Source organism: Amblyraja radiata, chromosome 7, assembly GCF_010909765.2.
Source record: "Amblyraja radiata isolate CabotCenter1 chromosome 7, sAmbRad1.1.pri, whole genome shotgun sequence".
NCBI lineage: Eukaryota > Metazoa > Chordata > Chondrichthyes > Rajiformes > Rajidae > Amblyraja > Amblyraja radiata.
Window position 1 is genome coordinate 35,280,321 of NC_045962.1, and position 15,857 is coordinate 35,296,177.

A 15,857-nucleotide genomic window follows, 5' to 3' on the forward strand; every position below is an offset into this window, starting at 1 on the left:
AGTATCCACTCCTCATTAAATTTTGTTGTGTTTATGTACACATTTTTAATAAAATCCTTCTCCTCCCCCACCTCCACTCACTCATTTTGTCGCCTCCTGCTGGCCAGCGACCATAACGGCTGCTGGCGCCCGCATCTCGCCTCAAAGACGCCATTTAAAAACAGCCGCACTGCTGATTCCTGAGCCGCTTGAGTTGGAGGACCACGTCTCCCGTGGGGGCTACGGGTAGGGAACGGCTGCGTTGTGGGAGCAGACCCAACGGGTCTGCACTTGGTCTGGTAACATATAAAATAATGAGGGAAATAGATAGGGTGGATGCACAAAGTCTTTTTACTCAGGGTAGGGGAATCAAGAACCAGAGGACATAGGTTTAAGGTGAGAAGGAAAAGATTTAATAGGAACCTGAGGGACAACTTTTGTACACAAAGGGTGGTAGGTGTGTGGAACGAGCTTCCGGAGGAGGTAGATGAGGCTGGTACTATCGCAACGTTTAAGTAACATTTAGATAGGAACATGAATAGGTTCAGAGGGGTACGGGTCTAACACAGGCAGGTGGGACTAATTTAGATGGGGCACTTTGGTCGGCATGGGTAAGTTAGGCCAAAGGGCCCCTTTCCATGCTGTATGACTCCATGAATCTATGATCACATGTTTCAATTACCTATGTTTTCATGCAGCTTTGTCTAATATAATTTTGATTTTTATGAAGACATAATGAACTGCAGATTCTGGAATCTTTACTTGGACTTCACTGGACTTTATCTACCACTAAGCGTTATATGCTTTATCCTTTGTGCATTGTGGAAGGTTTGATTGTTATCATGTAGAGTTTTTTCTTTCACTGGACAGCAGGCAAACAAAAGCTTTACACTGTACTTTGGTACACGTGACAATAATAAACAAAAATGAATGCCATCTGTACACGCACCATCAGGTTATTGGACACGTGCAACGCTGCTGCAGCAGTTTCCAACAGATAGAAAAATGTCTTTGCCACATTTCCAGTTCCCATCCAGTGGCGAACGAGAGGACAATAAACAGAATCCAATATTGGTTTACAATCGCAACTCTTGCCAAACAGGTATGTGTATTCTTCACAATCTTTGAGCAACTTGTCTATCCTTTCAATAAATTCAGAGTCGTCGCTGTAAGGAAACATATTGACCGTTATTAGGATGGCATATTGACGCAGCAGTTGCCACTTTACAGCTCCAGAGACCCCGGTGTAAACATTCTTCCTTTGACCGCGCGGGTTTTCTCCGGGTGCTCCGGTTTCCTCCCACATTCCAAAGCCGTACAGGTTTGTAGGTTAAATGGCTTCAGTAAAATTGTAAATGTTCTCGAGTCTGTAGGATAGTGCCAGTTTACGGGTGATCGCTGTCTGCCTGTGTGGAGTTTGCACGTTTTCCCTGTGATCGCGTGGGTTTCCTCCCACATCCCAAGACGTGCGGGTTTGTAGGTTGATCGGCCTCTAAAATTGCCCTTAGTGTGGAGGGTGTGGATGAGAAAGTGGGATAATGTTGAACTAGTGTGAATGGGTGATCGATGGTCTTGGTGGGCCAAAGGGCCTGTTTCCATGCTGTACCTCTAAACTAAACTAAACTAAATTATTGATTCTTAGAATGATTAGATTTTTAGGAACAATAATACTTTATGAGCCAAGTATGTTTTGCAACATACGAGGAATTTCATTTGCCAAATCAGTCATACAAATTAAAACCAACAGAATACATAAAATACATTTTAACACAAACATCCACCACAGTGACTCCTGCACATTCCTCACTGTGATGGAAGGCGAAAAAAAATCAAAAAATCTCTTCCCTTCTTTGTCGGGGATCCTGACTCCCGTAGCCAGCGGTCGGGCCCTCCACGTCGGGGCGATCACTCCTGCAACGGGGGGGGGGGGTGGGGGAATCTCAGCTCCCCCGCGCTGAGCGATCGGACCACGGGTTGGGGCTTGTCGAACCTTCTGCATGGTTGGAGATCCCGACATCCATGGTCTCTCCCTAGACTGCGATCTCCTTGATGGTAAAGTCCGCAGTCAGCAGTTGGAGCGATCTCAGGCAAAGGATTGGCTCCGATGGTACGTCCATGCCCTACGGGGGGCCTCAAAGTCAGTCCCGAGCAAGGCCTCCAGCTCCAAGATGTTAGACCGCAGAGCGACCGGAGATACGACCCGAAAAGTAACCGCATCTCCGGCAGGATAAGAGATTGAAAAAAAAAGTTTCCCCCTCCACCCCTCCCCCACATAAAACAAACCAGAGAACATTAAAACAAATTTTCAAAACACACTAAAAATAAAAAAAGACGAAAAACAGACACTGTTGGTGATGCTGCCAATCGTATGGCGCCTCTGGTGGTATAGTTGCTGTCTTCAACGCCAGAGACCCGGGTACGATCCTGACTTTGGGTGCTGTCTGTACGGAGTTTGTACGTTCTCCCCGTGACCACGTGGGTTTTTGCCCGGTGCTCTGGTTTTCTCTCACACCCCAAAGATGTGTGGGTTTGTATGTTAATTGGCTTTGGTAAAGATTGTACATTGTCCCTAGTGTGTAGGATAGTGCTAATGTCGCTGGTCGATGCGGGCTTGTTGGGCTGAAAGACCTGTTTCCGCGTTGTATCTATAATGTAAAGTAAACTAAACTAAACAAAAAGTAACTTCTAAAATTGTAAATGTTTTTAACATTTTCTTTTACCTTCCGGCTGGTACTTGCATGCTTGTGATCACAGGACCTGAAAGATAAAGAATAATTTGCTGTAATTCTATACTAAAGAGACAAGTTACTTCAAAGCAACTATACAGAAGTCAAATAGGGTGGCACAGTGGCGCAGCTGGTAGAGCCGCTGCCTCATGTTGCCAGAGACCCGAGTTCAATCCAGACCTCAGGTGCAGTCTGTGTGTGGAGTTTGCATGTTCTCCGTGTTTGTGTGGGTTTCCTCCGGGTGCTCCGTTCCCTCCCACATCCCAAAGACATGCGGGCTTGTAGGTTGATAGGCCTCTGAAAATTTGCCCTTAGTGTGTAGGGAGTGGATGAGAAAGTGGGATAATGTAGGACTAGTGTGAATGGGTCGGAGTGGACACGGTGGGCCGAAGGGCCCATTTCCATGCCACAGCTCTAAACCAAGCTAAACTAAACTAAATAGCCTGGTACAATAATGTTTTGGACTTGGTACCAGGCTTCTGAATGGTCCTTCCATAAGCTAGGGTACTATCCAATTCACCTCAACCCCATTGTGGACATTGAACTTTATCTGTGGAACTGGTGCGCTACAACGCTGAGAAATACAGGGGATGGACATAGGTTTAAAGTGTGAGGGGAAAGATTTAATAGGAACCTGAGAGGCAACTTTTTTTATACAGAGGGCGGTGGGCATATGGAAGGAACAGCCAGCGGAGGTATTTGAGGCATGTATTATAACAGCTATAAAAGATATTTGGTCAGGTACATGGATAGGAAAGGTTTAATGGCCAAATGCAGGCAGGTGGGACTAACGTAGATAGGGCACCTTGGTTGGCATGGGCAGGTTAGACCAAAGGGCCTGTTTCCATGCAGTATGACACAATGACTATATTCTGCATTCTTTATCTTCTCCTTTGCTCTATCTATTGTACTTGAGTTTGACGATTGTATTTTTATGTATAGTATTATCTGATTTGTTTGGATGGCATGCAAAGCAAAGCTTTTCTATGTACCTGTGACAATAATAAATCTAAACCTTAACCTAAATTGATGATTGTAAATGAGTCTGTGACCAATGCATATACTTGTAATGCTTTAAATGCATTTTGTCACACCAAGAAAGTAGTACCATGTCACAATTCAGCGTGTTAGCAAATAAATCCTGACACACACTAACTGTTGGCACAGAATGGAGCAGGATCATTAAAATAGGGAGAATGTAGAAACAAAGAAATGGTGCTGTCAAGCTGGAAAGGGAGCAGAGAAGATTTTCAAGGATGTTGCCAGGCCTCGAGGGCCTGAGCTATAGAGAAAGGTTGAGCAGACGAGGACTTTATTCCTTGGAGCACAGGAGGATGCGGGGAGATCTTATAGAGGTGTACAAAATCATGAGAGGATTAGATCAGGTAGACACACAGACTCTCTTGCCCAGAGTAGGGAAATCGAGAACCAGAGGACATACTGTAGGTTTAAGGTGAGGGGGGAAAGATTTAATTGGAACCTGAGGAGTAACATTCCACAGAGGGTGGTGGGCGTATGGAACGAACTGCCGGAGGAGGTAGATAAGGCAGAGATTACCACAAATTTAAGAAAAATAAGTTTTGAGGTATATGGCCAAATGCAGACAGGTAAGACTCGTGTAGATGGGGAATGTTGGTCGGCGTGGGAAAGTTGGGCCAATAAGCCTGTTTCCATGATGTACTATATAACAAAGTGCTGGAGTAGCTCAGCAGGTCAGGCAGTATCTCTGGAGAACATGGATAGGTATGTAGACAAAAATGCTGGAGAAACTCAGCGGGTGAGGCAGCATCTATGGAGCAAAGGAAATAGGCAACGTTTCGGGTCGAAACCCTTCTTCAGACCCGAAACGTTGCCTATTTCCTTCGCTCCATAGACGCTGCCTCACGCGCTGAGTTTCTCCAGCATTTTTGTCTACCTTCGATTTTCCAGCATCTGCAGTTCCTTCTTAAACATGGATAGGTATGTTTCGGGTCTAGATCCTTCTTTAGACTGATTGTGTGGGGGTGAAAAAGGCTGGAAAAAAGGAGTTGCAGGACAACGTCTGGCAGGCAATAGGTCGACACATGGAAGGTGGGGGGGGGGGGATGGTGGGTGGGTTCAGTGGCCATGAGATGGGGGGTGGGGGGGGGGGGGGGATGGTGGGTGGGGAGAGAGTTAGTAGGTTACCTAAATTTGGAGAATTCAATGTTAATATTGTTAGACTGTAAGCTACACTTAAAAGAGTGTAGTTCAAGATTGGTTGTAAGGAAGAGAAGAATGATAGAGGCATTTTACAAGTGTTAGCCCTATGCTACTGAAGCTAAAGATACATGGTGGGAGGAAGGTAGACAGAGGAACACAAAAGGGTACAATTAGATCATATTAGACTCATACAGCGTGTAAACAGGCCCTTCAGCCCAACTTGGCTATGCCAACCAAGGTGCACCATCTAAAAGCCAGTCCCATTTGCCCATGTTTGGCCCACATCCCTCAAAACATTTCCTATCCATGTACCTGTCCAAATGTGTTTTAAATGTTGTTATAGTACCTGCCTGCCTTAACTACCTCCTCTGGCAGCTCGCTCCATATACCACCATCCTCGGTGTGAAAACAATTACTCGTAACAGGCATAGGTTTAAATTTTGTATTGTCACATGTATTGAGATTTGTTTTGCATGCTCTGCAAACAAATCAGATAATACTGTACATAAACACAGTCGAGCCAAACTCCAGTACAATAGGTAGAGCAAATGGGAAGACGGAGTGCAGAATATAGTTCTCAGCATAGTAGCGCATCAGTTCCAGAGACAAAGTCCAATGTCCACAATGGGGTAGAGGTGAATTGGACAGTGCGCTAGCTTATGGAAGGACTGTTTAGAAGCCTGATAACAAGGGGAAGAAGCTGTTCCTGAGTCTGGTAGTGTGCATTTTCAAGCTTCTGTATCTTCTGCCGGATGGGAGCGGGGAGAAGAAGGAATGACCGGGGTGGGATAAGTCTTTGATTATGTTGGCTGCTGTTCTAAAGTAGCGTGAAGTGTAGATGGAGTCAATTGTGGGGAGTCTGGTCTGTGGGATGGACTGGGCTACATCCACAACTCTTTGCAAGTTCTTAACAGGCCTGTTAAGTTAAATAAACATTTAAAAACAAAACTATTCAAATGCCACCTATGAGAGATTTAAGTAACTTATACATTTCCAAATAATGCTGAATTACTAATAGCTAGAGAAAAATTACTGACCACTAAATGCATACGAATAATTGAAACTTTGGTAAATTTTTACAGAGAAACACATTCTCACTTGTTTTGGAACAAACAATTTCAAATATGATTTATGCCAATAAAGTGGGTTTGGACTGACTTGCATTTGGATATAATTCATAACAACATTACTTATCATGCTTTTAAACTTTACTTTACTTTAGAATTTATAGATACAGTGTGGAAACAGGCCCTTCAAGCCCACGGAGTCTGCACTGACCAGCAATCACTCTGTACACTAGCACTATCCTATACACTAAGGACAATTTACAGAAGCCAATTAACCCACAAACCCACATGTCTTTGGAGTGTGGTAGGAAACCGGATCACCCGGAGAAAACCCACATAGTCACAGGGAGAACGTACAAACTCCGTACAGATAGCACCCGTAGTCTGGATCAAAGGGGGACCTCAATGAAACTTACCGAATAGTGAAACGCTTGGATAGAGTGAATGTGGAGAGGATGGTTCCACTAGTGGGAGAGTCTAGGACCGGAGGCCATAGCATCAGAATAAAAGGGCGTTCATTTAGAAAGGAGATGAGGAGGACTTTCTTTACTCAGATGGCGGTGAAACTGTGGAATTCATTGCAACAGACAGCTGTGGAGGCCGTCAATGGATATATTTAAGGTGGAAATTGACAGATTCTTGATTAGTACGAGTGTTAGGGGTTATGGGGGGGACCCGGTGTTGTAAGGCAGTGACTCTACTGCTGCGCCACTGAGCTGCCCCAGTGCCATTTAGGTCATTTGAACTTGCGGTTTTTATCAGTTACCTTGTTCGCTATATTTGACGGCAGTAATCGAGGATTGACTAGTTGATGTATCTACTGGATACGCGCTGGATGACAGACTTGGATTTCCGAGCCTTGATGGAAGATCTAAAGAAAGAAAATGACTTTGAGACAACATGTCTTATGAAAAATAAGACTTTAAAAGCAAAGAAATGTAAAAAAGCCCAATGGAAAACACAAGCAAACATGAACCGAACAGTAGAACCAAAGAACTGCAGACTGGTTTATACCAAATATAGACACGAAGTGCTGGAGTAACTCAATGGGTCAGGCAGCATCTCTGGAGAAAAAGGATAGGTGACGTTTTGGGTCAGGACCCTTCTTCTCCAGTCTGAAGAAGGGCCCGAACCTTCAGGGTCACCAATCCATGTTCTCCAGAGATGCTGCCTGACCTGCTGAGTTACTCCAGCAATGTGTGTACCTATATGATCTCTAGTTGTACTGCACTTGTGTGCTGGTCCACTGTAGATTGATGATTCTCTTCTCAAATGGACACACCAGAAATTGTAGCTGGTAAGAGTGTTTTATTGTCATATGCGTTGACAATGGAACAGTCAAGCTCTTACTTGCAACAGCTTAACAGTCCCGTAAATGCAATAACACAAAGATAAATAAAATTATCACAAAACTCAATAAATGAATAACCTTAATAATAGTACAAAAAAAACAAAGTCCATAGTGCAACCAAAGGCACAGTCCATGGAAGATCACAATTGCTGAGGTTAGTGTTGTGCCGTGTTCAAGAGCCTGATGGTTGCGGGAAATAAGCTTTTTAGATTAGTTTACTTTAGAGATATATACCATCTTATATAACTGCAACATGACCTCCCAACTTCTATACTCATACATGAAGGAATGCTATGACTGTAGCATATAGAAGACACAGTTTCTCTCTACCTATGATGGTGGTTGATTACCTTCCTCACTGCCTTTATCTGTGGAATAGCCTCCAACATTGGCATGGCTCAGAGTGGTGTACAAATCCCTGCGCCTCTGTATGTTGCTCTCGCTCTCTGTAACACCAAACTTTACCATGGTCCGGTGATCGTAAATGAAGTCACCGTCTCCACAAGTACGGCACCTGCGGGCTGCGTTCTCCAGGAACCGGGTGCACTTCAGGTGAAGGGACCTCTTCTGCTCCTTTAGCCACAGATCGTTGGCTGTTTCGTGCACAAGAGCAATACAGAAGCGCATCACTTTACACTTCAAAACCACCGCTTTGTCTCGTGTGTCTGAAAGGAGAAACATCCATTGTTAAAACCCATTAGCTAATTAGTGGCATCGTATGCTGCCGTTTCGACCTGTCCGCCTTCCTTTTAAAAGCATTTCTTTATTCTGGAATTAATTTGTGTTTTTATCCCTAATTCTATTTTTTTAGTTTAGTTTAAAGTTCAGGGTGACATAGTGGCGCAGTGGTAGAATTGCTGCCTTACAGTGCCAGAGACCCGGGTTCAATCCTGACTATGGGTGCTGTCTGTATGGAGTTTTTACCTACTCCCTGTGACCGCATGGGTTTCCTCCGGATGATCTGGTATCCTCCGACTCTCCAAAGATGTGCAGGTTTGTAAGTTGATTGGCTTCTGTAAATTGTCCTTAGTGTATAAGATAGTGCTGGTGTACAGGGTGATCGCTGGTCTCCGTGGATTTAGTGGGCTGAAGGGCCTCTTTCCATGCTGTACCTATAAATTCTAAAGTAAAGTTTAAAAGCATGATCGGCAAGATGGCTGTGAATTATATCCAAATGCAAGTAATTCCAAACGTACTTTCTTGACAGTTTGCACATTCTTCCTGTGACCGAGTGGGTTTCCTCCGGGTGATCCGGTTTCCTCCCACATGTGTAGGTGTGTAGGTTAAATAGCTTCTGTAAATTATCCCAAGAGTGTACAGGTGATCACTGGTCGGTTTGGACTTGGTGGGTCGACAGACCTGTTTCTACGCTGTATCTCTAAATGAAACTAAGTTAAGCGAATGAAACTAAGCCCACCGATCACCCTGTACGCAAGTTCTATCGGACACACCAGGGACAATTTACAATTTACCAAAGTCAATTAACCTACAAACCTGCACATCGTTAAGCGGCCTTTTCACGGGGCGACTTGATGCAAGAGTTAACCAGAGTTTAACATCGTGGGAACCTCGTGCGATAACAGTACGGCATTCGTGGACCACCGTGGACCACCGTAGCGCTAACGGCAGGTAATCGTGTATCTTGGTCACTCGGGAGAAAATTCAAGAAAGTTTGAATTTCTCCAAGAGTGACTTGTACACTTGTGGTTGAGCATTGCAACATTATATGGATGTAGTGGCCAGTGCGATATCCGTAATAACTCTTGCGGGTACCGTGGGAACTCTTGCGAACGGTGAACCCGGAAGCTGGACAGAGGGGACAGAAGGTGAGTAAAAATTGTCTTCTGTGGGATTGAATTTAAAAGATAAATAAAAATAAAGATTTGCATCCGCATATGGACATCAACTTATTCATGAGTTATGTTAATGAGATTCAAGAAAATAACTATAATCTTTAAAAGGGACTTTAAAAGGGACTTTACTGAAAGGTTACGCATTTTTATGGTCCGTGAGAAATCTTTCACATGTACTTCTTTGAGAGATACAGGTCGGAGTCCTCGCCGACTAGCGATCGATGCCTTTCCGAAGCAGGGTCCGGAACGCTACCAATCAATGTTGTACAGAGACCCGTGTAAGGAGTGAACTGCACATGCTGGTTTAAACCGAAGACAGACACAAAAAGCTGGAGTAACTCAGCGAGTCAAGCAGCATCTCTGGAGAAAAATAGCTGATGTTTCGGGACGAGACACATCTTCAGACTCAATTCCGATTAGGCTGTCTGAAGAAGGGTTCCGATTCGAATCGCCACCTATTCTTTTTCTCCAGAGATGCTGCCTGACCCGCTGACTTACTCCAGCTTTTTATGTTTTTCTTCCCAGATCTGACTTACCTGCTGAGTTACACCAACATTTTGTGTCCTTCTGTGCGTATTAACCAGCATTAACCAGCGTCTGCAGTTCCTTTAGACATTACCTAACTTCAGATTTTAGAGATATAGCGCGTGGGAACTCCTGCGAACGGTAAACCCGGAAGCTGGACAGAGGGGACAGAAGGTGAGTAAAAAAGGTGGTCTCAATATCGACAAGGGAACATGTGTCCTTCGAGGACGTCCCACCTAATTGTCATTGTTGGATAATGTTTTTAACAGGAACACTTGCAGAGATGGCTCCCAGAAAATCTCAAAGAAAGGGGGTAAAGCGTGTCAGAGATGTTTTTGCCATGTTGCTCTATTCAGTTTCTATATTTTTTCAGTTTCTATATCTATATTGTTGCTCTATTCAGTTTCCCAGGGGGTCGGGACGGGACTGGAGTTGGGAGGGAAAGGTGGGGGAGTCGAGGGAGAGGAGGGGGAGACAGATGGGGGTGTCTTCATTTACTGGCGGCGGGTGTCTGTCACTGAAACAGGCAGGTGAGATTTCACATCCACCTTGTGTGTGCCTCTCTCTCTCTCTCCCTCCCTCTTACACAGGCTGAGAGACTCTGCCTCTGTGAGTGTACGTCTCTTTCTCCCCCTCTCCCACACACAGTAAGACCGAGGTACTGTGCTCAGTCCATCTGTGTCTCCCACATACACAGTAAAACATGTCTCCAAATGAGCCAATTCAACCAAGGGAGGATATTTATAGTGTGTGAAAAAAAAAGTTACATCATTTGTGTCACGTGTAGTTCACGATGTTCATTCAAGATTTAACGCGAAAGCTCGGGAGACGGACAAGTCACTCGCACAAATAACAGAAATGCCGAGTACCGTGGGAACTCTTTATCTACCCCCCGTTATATCGTGCGAGACTCGTACTGGACCACGACCACTTCACTCTGGTGACATCTTGCGTCAACTCGCCCCATGAAAAAGCCCCATTAGAGTATGGAAGGAAACCGGAGCACCTGTAGAAAACCCACGTGGTTACAGGGAGAAGGTAACCACGTATCTCCACATATAGATAGCACCCATGGTCAGGAACGAACCGGCTGTTAAACATCAATTCTACCACTGCGGCATGGTGCCATCCCTTTTTTAAATTACACTAGACTAAGTGCAGACCCGTTGGGTCCCGTTCCCCAACACAATATTTCACCAAACTGCGCATGGGCGGCCTAACGGGTTCCCGTTGTGACGCCAGAGATCCCCGTTGTGACATAAGTCACGGCAACTCTCCCCCACCTGCGCAGGCATGGCCGGCAAATGGGAGTGCAACTGCAATATTTTTAAAGTTCACAATGGCAATAACTTGTAAAATACAAGATCAATGTGAACGCATCTTACTCTCCCTCTTCAGTGCCCTGTTCCCCTCCTCCATTATCTTCCTTCTCCCCACGCTCCACCAACCCTCCTCTGCTTCCTCCCCTCACCCTCTCCCTCCCCTCCTCCATTACCTCGCCATCCCTCTTCCTTCCCCCTATCCTCCTCCATTCCCCATCATCCCCCAGCACTCCCTCCCCTCCTCTCCACCCTCCCTCTTCTTTCCCCTCTCCTCCTCCCCTCCCCCACTCCCTCCCTCACCTCTCCCTCCCTCTCCTTTCCCCTACCCTCAGTCATTCCTTCCCTCCCTCCATAACCATCTCCCCTCCTTAGTCCTCTCCTCTTCCTCTATCTCCTTGCTCCCCCACTCCTCACCTCTCCCCTATGCCACTCCCCCACTCCCTCCACACCACCCCACTGCACTCCTCTCCCTCTATCCCCCCCCCCACTCCCTACCTCCCCCACTCTCCCTCCTCACCTCCCCCACTTTCCTCTCCCTCTCCCTCCCTACCACATCCTCTTCCTCAATCCCCCTTCCTCGCCCACTCCCCCCCTCACCTCCCCTACTTCCCCTCCCTCTCCCCTCCCTAACACCCTCCTCTCCCTCTAACCCCCTGCTCTCCAACTCCTCCCCCCATCCCAAGCCCCACAATGAAAATCGCATATTTAAAAAAAATGAAATTCTTAATGAAAACCTCGTTTTTTCTTTAAAATAGACAATGGACAATAGACAATAGGTGCAGGAGTAGGGGCCATTCAGCCTTTCGATAATAACTTAAACATAATGCTAGCTGTTAATGAAAACGGAATAATTTGATTAAAACTGAGTTTTTCTTTAGAATAAAATCAATGTCAATGAAAATCGCGATTTTTAAACGTTTTTTATAGAAATGAAATTCGGGATCCCATTGTGACGCCGAACGCGGCTGATGGGCAGGACAAGTGGAAAAGTGTTTTTTGTAAAGTTTAAAATTCCAATAACTTGTAAAATATAACATCAATCTGAACGAAACTTGGCTAATGCACACCCCAGGACAATGGTGAGTAAGGTGGGCTAACAATTGTAGCGCTATTGTGTACCGTTTTGGTGGTTTCCAGAACACACGCACATACAAACAAACAAACAAGGTGAGAGTTTTAGTAATATATACTGGACCAGGTAAGGATCCATTGGTCCCGTCCCCCAGGCAGTATTCCAACACAGACCCATAGCCCCCAATTGTGCAGGCACGGCAGATGTGTTCCCATTGTGATGCCAGAGATGCCCATTGTGACGTGAAACACGGCACCCCTCCCCCAACTGAGCAGGAGTGGCTGGCAAGTGGGAGCGCGACTGCGAGGTTTTTAAAGTTCAAAATGGCAATAACCTGTAAAATATAAGATCAATGTGAACACATCTCACTCTCCTTCTTCAGTGCCCTATTCCCCTCCTCCATTATCGTCCATCTCCCCACCCTCCACCAAAACTCCTCTGCTTCCTCCCCTCACCCACTCCCTCCTCTCCTCCATCTTCCCCCTCCCCTCCTCCATAACCTCATCACCCCTCTTCCTACCCCTGTCCTCCATTCCCTCATCCACCAGTACTCCCCCCCCCTCCTCTTCACTCTCCCTCTTCTTTCCCATCCCCCATCCCCCACTCCCTCCCTCTTTCCCCCTACCCTCAGTCACCCCCTCCCTCCCTCCATTAGCCACCTCCTCTCCCTCCATCCCCCTGCTGCCACACTCCTCACCTCCCCCCTATCCCACCCCCATTCTCCCTCCTCACCTCCTCACCTCCCCACTGACCTCCTCTCCCTCTATCCCCCATCCGACCTCCCCCACTCCCGCCTCCTCGCAATAGATAATAAACAATAGGTGCAGGAGTAGGCCATTCAGCCCTTTGAGCCAGCACCGCCATTCAATGTGATCATGGCTGATCATCCCCAATCAGTACCCCGTTCCTGCCTTCTCCCCATATCCCCTGACTCCGCTATCTTTAAGAGCCCTATCTAGCTCTCTCTTGAAAGTATCCAGAGAACTGGCCTCCACCGCCCTCTGAAGCAGCAAATTCCACAGACTCACAACTCTCTGTGAGAAAAAGTGTTTCCTCATCTCCGTTCTAAATGGCTTACCCTTTATTCTTAAACTGTGGCACCTGGTTCTGGACTCCCCCAACATCGGGAACATGTTTCCTGCCTCTAGCGTGTCCAAACCCTTAACAATCTTATATATTTCAATAAGATACCCTCTCATCCTTCTAAACTCCAGAGTGTACAAGCCCAGCCGCTCCTTTCTCTCAGCATATGACAGTCCCGCCATCCCGGGAATTTACCTTGTAAACCTACGCTGCACTCCCTCAATAGCAAGAATGTCCTTCCACAAATTAGGGGACCAAAACTGCACACAATACTCCAGGTGTGGTCTCACTAGGGCTCTGTACAACTGCAGAAGGACCTCTTAGAAAAACATAGAAACATAGAAATTAGGTGCAGGAGTAGGCCATTCGGCCCTTCGAGCCTGCACCGCCATTCAATATGATCATGGCTGATCATCCAACTCAGTATCCAGTACCTGCCTTCTCTCCATACCCTCTGATCCCCTTAGCCACAAGGGCCACATCTAACTCCCTCTTAAATATAGCCAATGAACTGGCCTCGACTACCCTCTGTGGCAGAGAGTTCCAGAGATTCACCACTCTCTGTGTGAAAAAAGTTCTTCTCATCTCGGTTTTAAAGGATTTCCCCCTTATCCTTAAGCTGTGACCCCTTGTCCTGGACTTCCCCAACATCGGGAGCAATCTTCCTGCATCTAGCCTGTCCAACCCCTTAAGAATTTTATAAGTTTCTATAAGATCCCCTCTCAATCTCCTAAATTCTAGAGAGTATAAACCAAGTCTATCCAGTCTTTCTTCATAAGACAGTCCTGACATCCCAGGAATCAGTCTGGTGAACCTTCTCTGCACTCCCTCTAGGGCAATAATGTCCTTCCTCAGATTTGGAGACCAAAACTGTACGCAATACTCCAGGTGTGGTCTCACCAAGACCCTGTACAACTGCAGTAGAACCTCCCTGCTCCTATACTCAAATCCTTTTGCTATGAAAGCTAACATACCATTCGCTTTCTTCACTGCCTGCTGCACCTGCATGCCTACTTTCAATGACTGGTGTACCATGACACCCAGGTCTCGCTGCATCTCCCCTTTCCTAGTCGGCCACCATTTAGATAATAGTCTGCTTTCCTGTTTTTGCCACCAAAATGGATAACCTCACATTTATCCACATTATACTGCATCTGCCAAACATTTGCCCACTCACCCAGCCTATCCAAGTCACCTTGCAGTCTCCTAGCATCCTCCTCACAGCTAACACTGCCCCCCAGCTTAGTGTCATCCGCAAACTTGGAGATATTGCCTTCAATTCCCTCATCCAGATCATTAATATATATTGTAAATAGCTGGGGTCCCAGCACTGAGCCTTGCGGTACCCCACTAGTCACTGCCTGCCATTGTGAAAAGGACCCGTTTACTCCTACTCTTTGCTTCTTGTTTGCCAGCCAATTCTCTATCCACATCAATACTGAACCTCCAATGCCGTGTGCTTTAAGTTTGTATACTAATCTCTTATGTGGGACCTTGTCGAAAGCCTTCTGGAAGTCCAGATACACCACATCCGCTGGTTCTCCCCTATCCTCGCTACTAGTTCGAAAAATTCTATAAGATTCGTCAGACATGATTTACCTTTTGTAAATCCATGCTGACTTTGACCAATGATTTCACCACTTTCCAAATGTGCTGCTATCCCATCTTTAATAACTGACTCTAGTAGTTTCCCCACTACCGATGTTAGACTAACTGGTCTGTAATTCCCCGTTTTCTCTCTCCCTCCCTTCTTAAAAAGTGGGGTTACGTTTGCTACCCGCCAATCCTCTGGAACTACTCCAGAATCTAAAGAGTTTTGAAAGATTATTACTAATGCATCCACTATTTCTCGAGCTACTTCCTTAAGTACTCTGGGATGCAGCCTATCTGGCCCTGGGGATTTATCGGCCTTTAATCCATTCAATTTACCCAACACCACTTCCCGGCTAACCTGGATTTCACTCAATTCCTCCAACTCCTTTGACCCGCGGTCCCCTGCTATTTCCGGCAGATTATTTATGTCTTCCTTAGTGAAGACGGAACCAAAGTAGTTATTCAATTGGTCCGCCATATCCTTGTTCCCCATGATCAACTCACCTGTTTCTGACTGCAAGCGACCTACATTTGTTTTAACTAATCTCTTTCTTTTCACATATCTATAAAAACTTTTGCAGTCAGTTTTTATGTTCCCTGCCAGTTTTCTTTCATAATCTATTTTTCCTTTCCTAATTAAGCCCTTTGTCCTCCTCTACTGGTCTCTGAATTTCTCCCAGTATGCTGCTTTTTCTGGCTAATTTGTACGCATCATCCTTCGCTTTGATACTATCCCTGATTTCCCTTGTTATCCACGGATGTACTACCTTCCCTGATTTATTCTTTTGCCAAACTGGGATGAACAATTTTTGTAGTTCAGCCATGCAGTCTTTAAATGTCTTCCATTGCATATCCACCGTCAACCCTTTTAGAATTAATTGCCAGTCAATCTTGGCCAATTCACGTCTCATACCCTCAAAGTTACCTTTCTTTAAGTTCAGAACCATTGTTTCTGAATTAACAATGTCACTCTCCATCCTAATGAAGAACGCAACCATATTATGGTCACTCTTGCCCAAGGGGGCACGTACAACAAGACTGCTAACTAACCCTTCCTCATTACTCAATACCCAGTCTAAAATAGCCTGCTCTCTCGTTGGTTCCT

The 15,857-nt window shown here is 45.7% G+C and overlaps 1 protein-coding gene across 1 annotated transcript in view; it reads right to left on the bottom strand.

The window, feature by feature from the left end:
* adcy10 (adenylate cyclase 10) overlaps positions 1 to 15,857 on the bottom strand; it is a 78,535-nt gene that overhangs the window by 20,553 nt on the left and 42,125 nt on the right. Inside the window, exons 21-23 of the mRNA XM_033023491.1 lie at positions 7,655 to 7,969; positions 2,700 to 2,736; positions 929 to 1,145 (exon numbers count right to left, since the gene is read on the bottom strand). Of these exons, the coding sequence (XP_032879382.1) occupies positions 929 to 1,145; positions 2,700 to 2,736; positions 7,655 to 7,969 (569 nt within the window). The remainder of the gene's footprint in view (positions 1 to 928; positions 1,146 to 2,699; positions 2,737 to 7,654; positions 7,970 to 15,857) is intronic.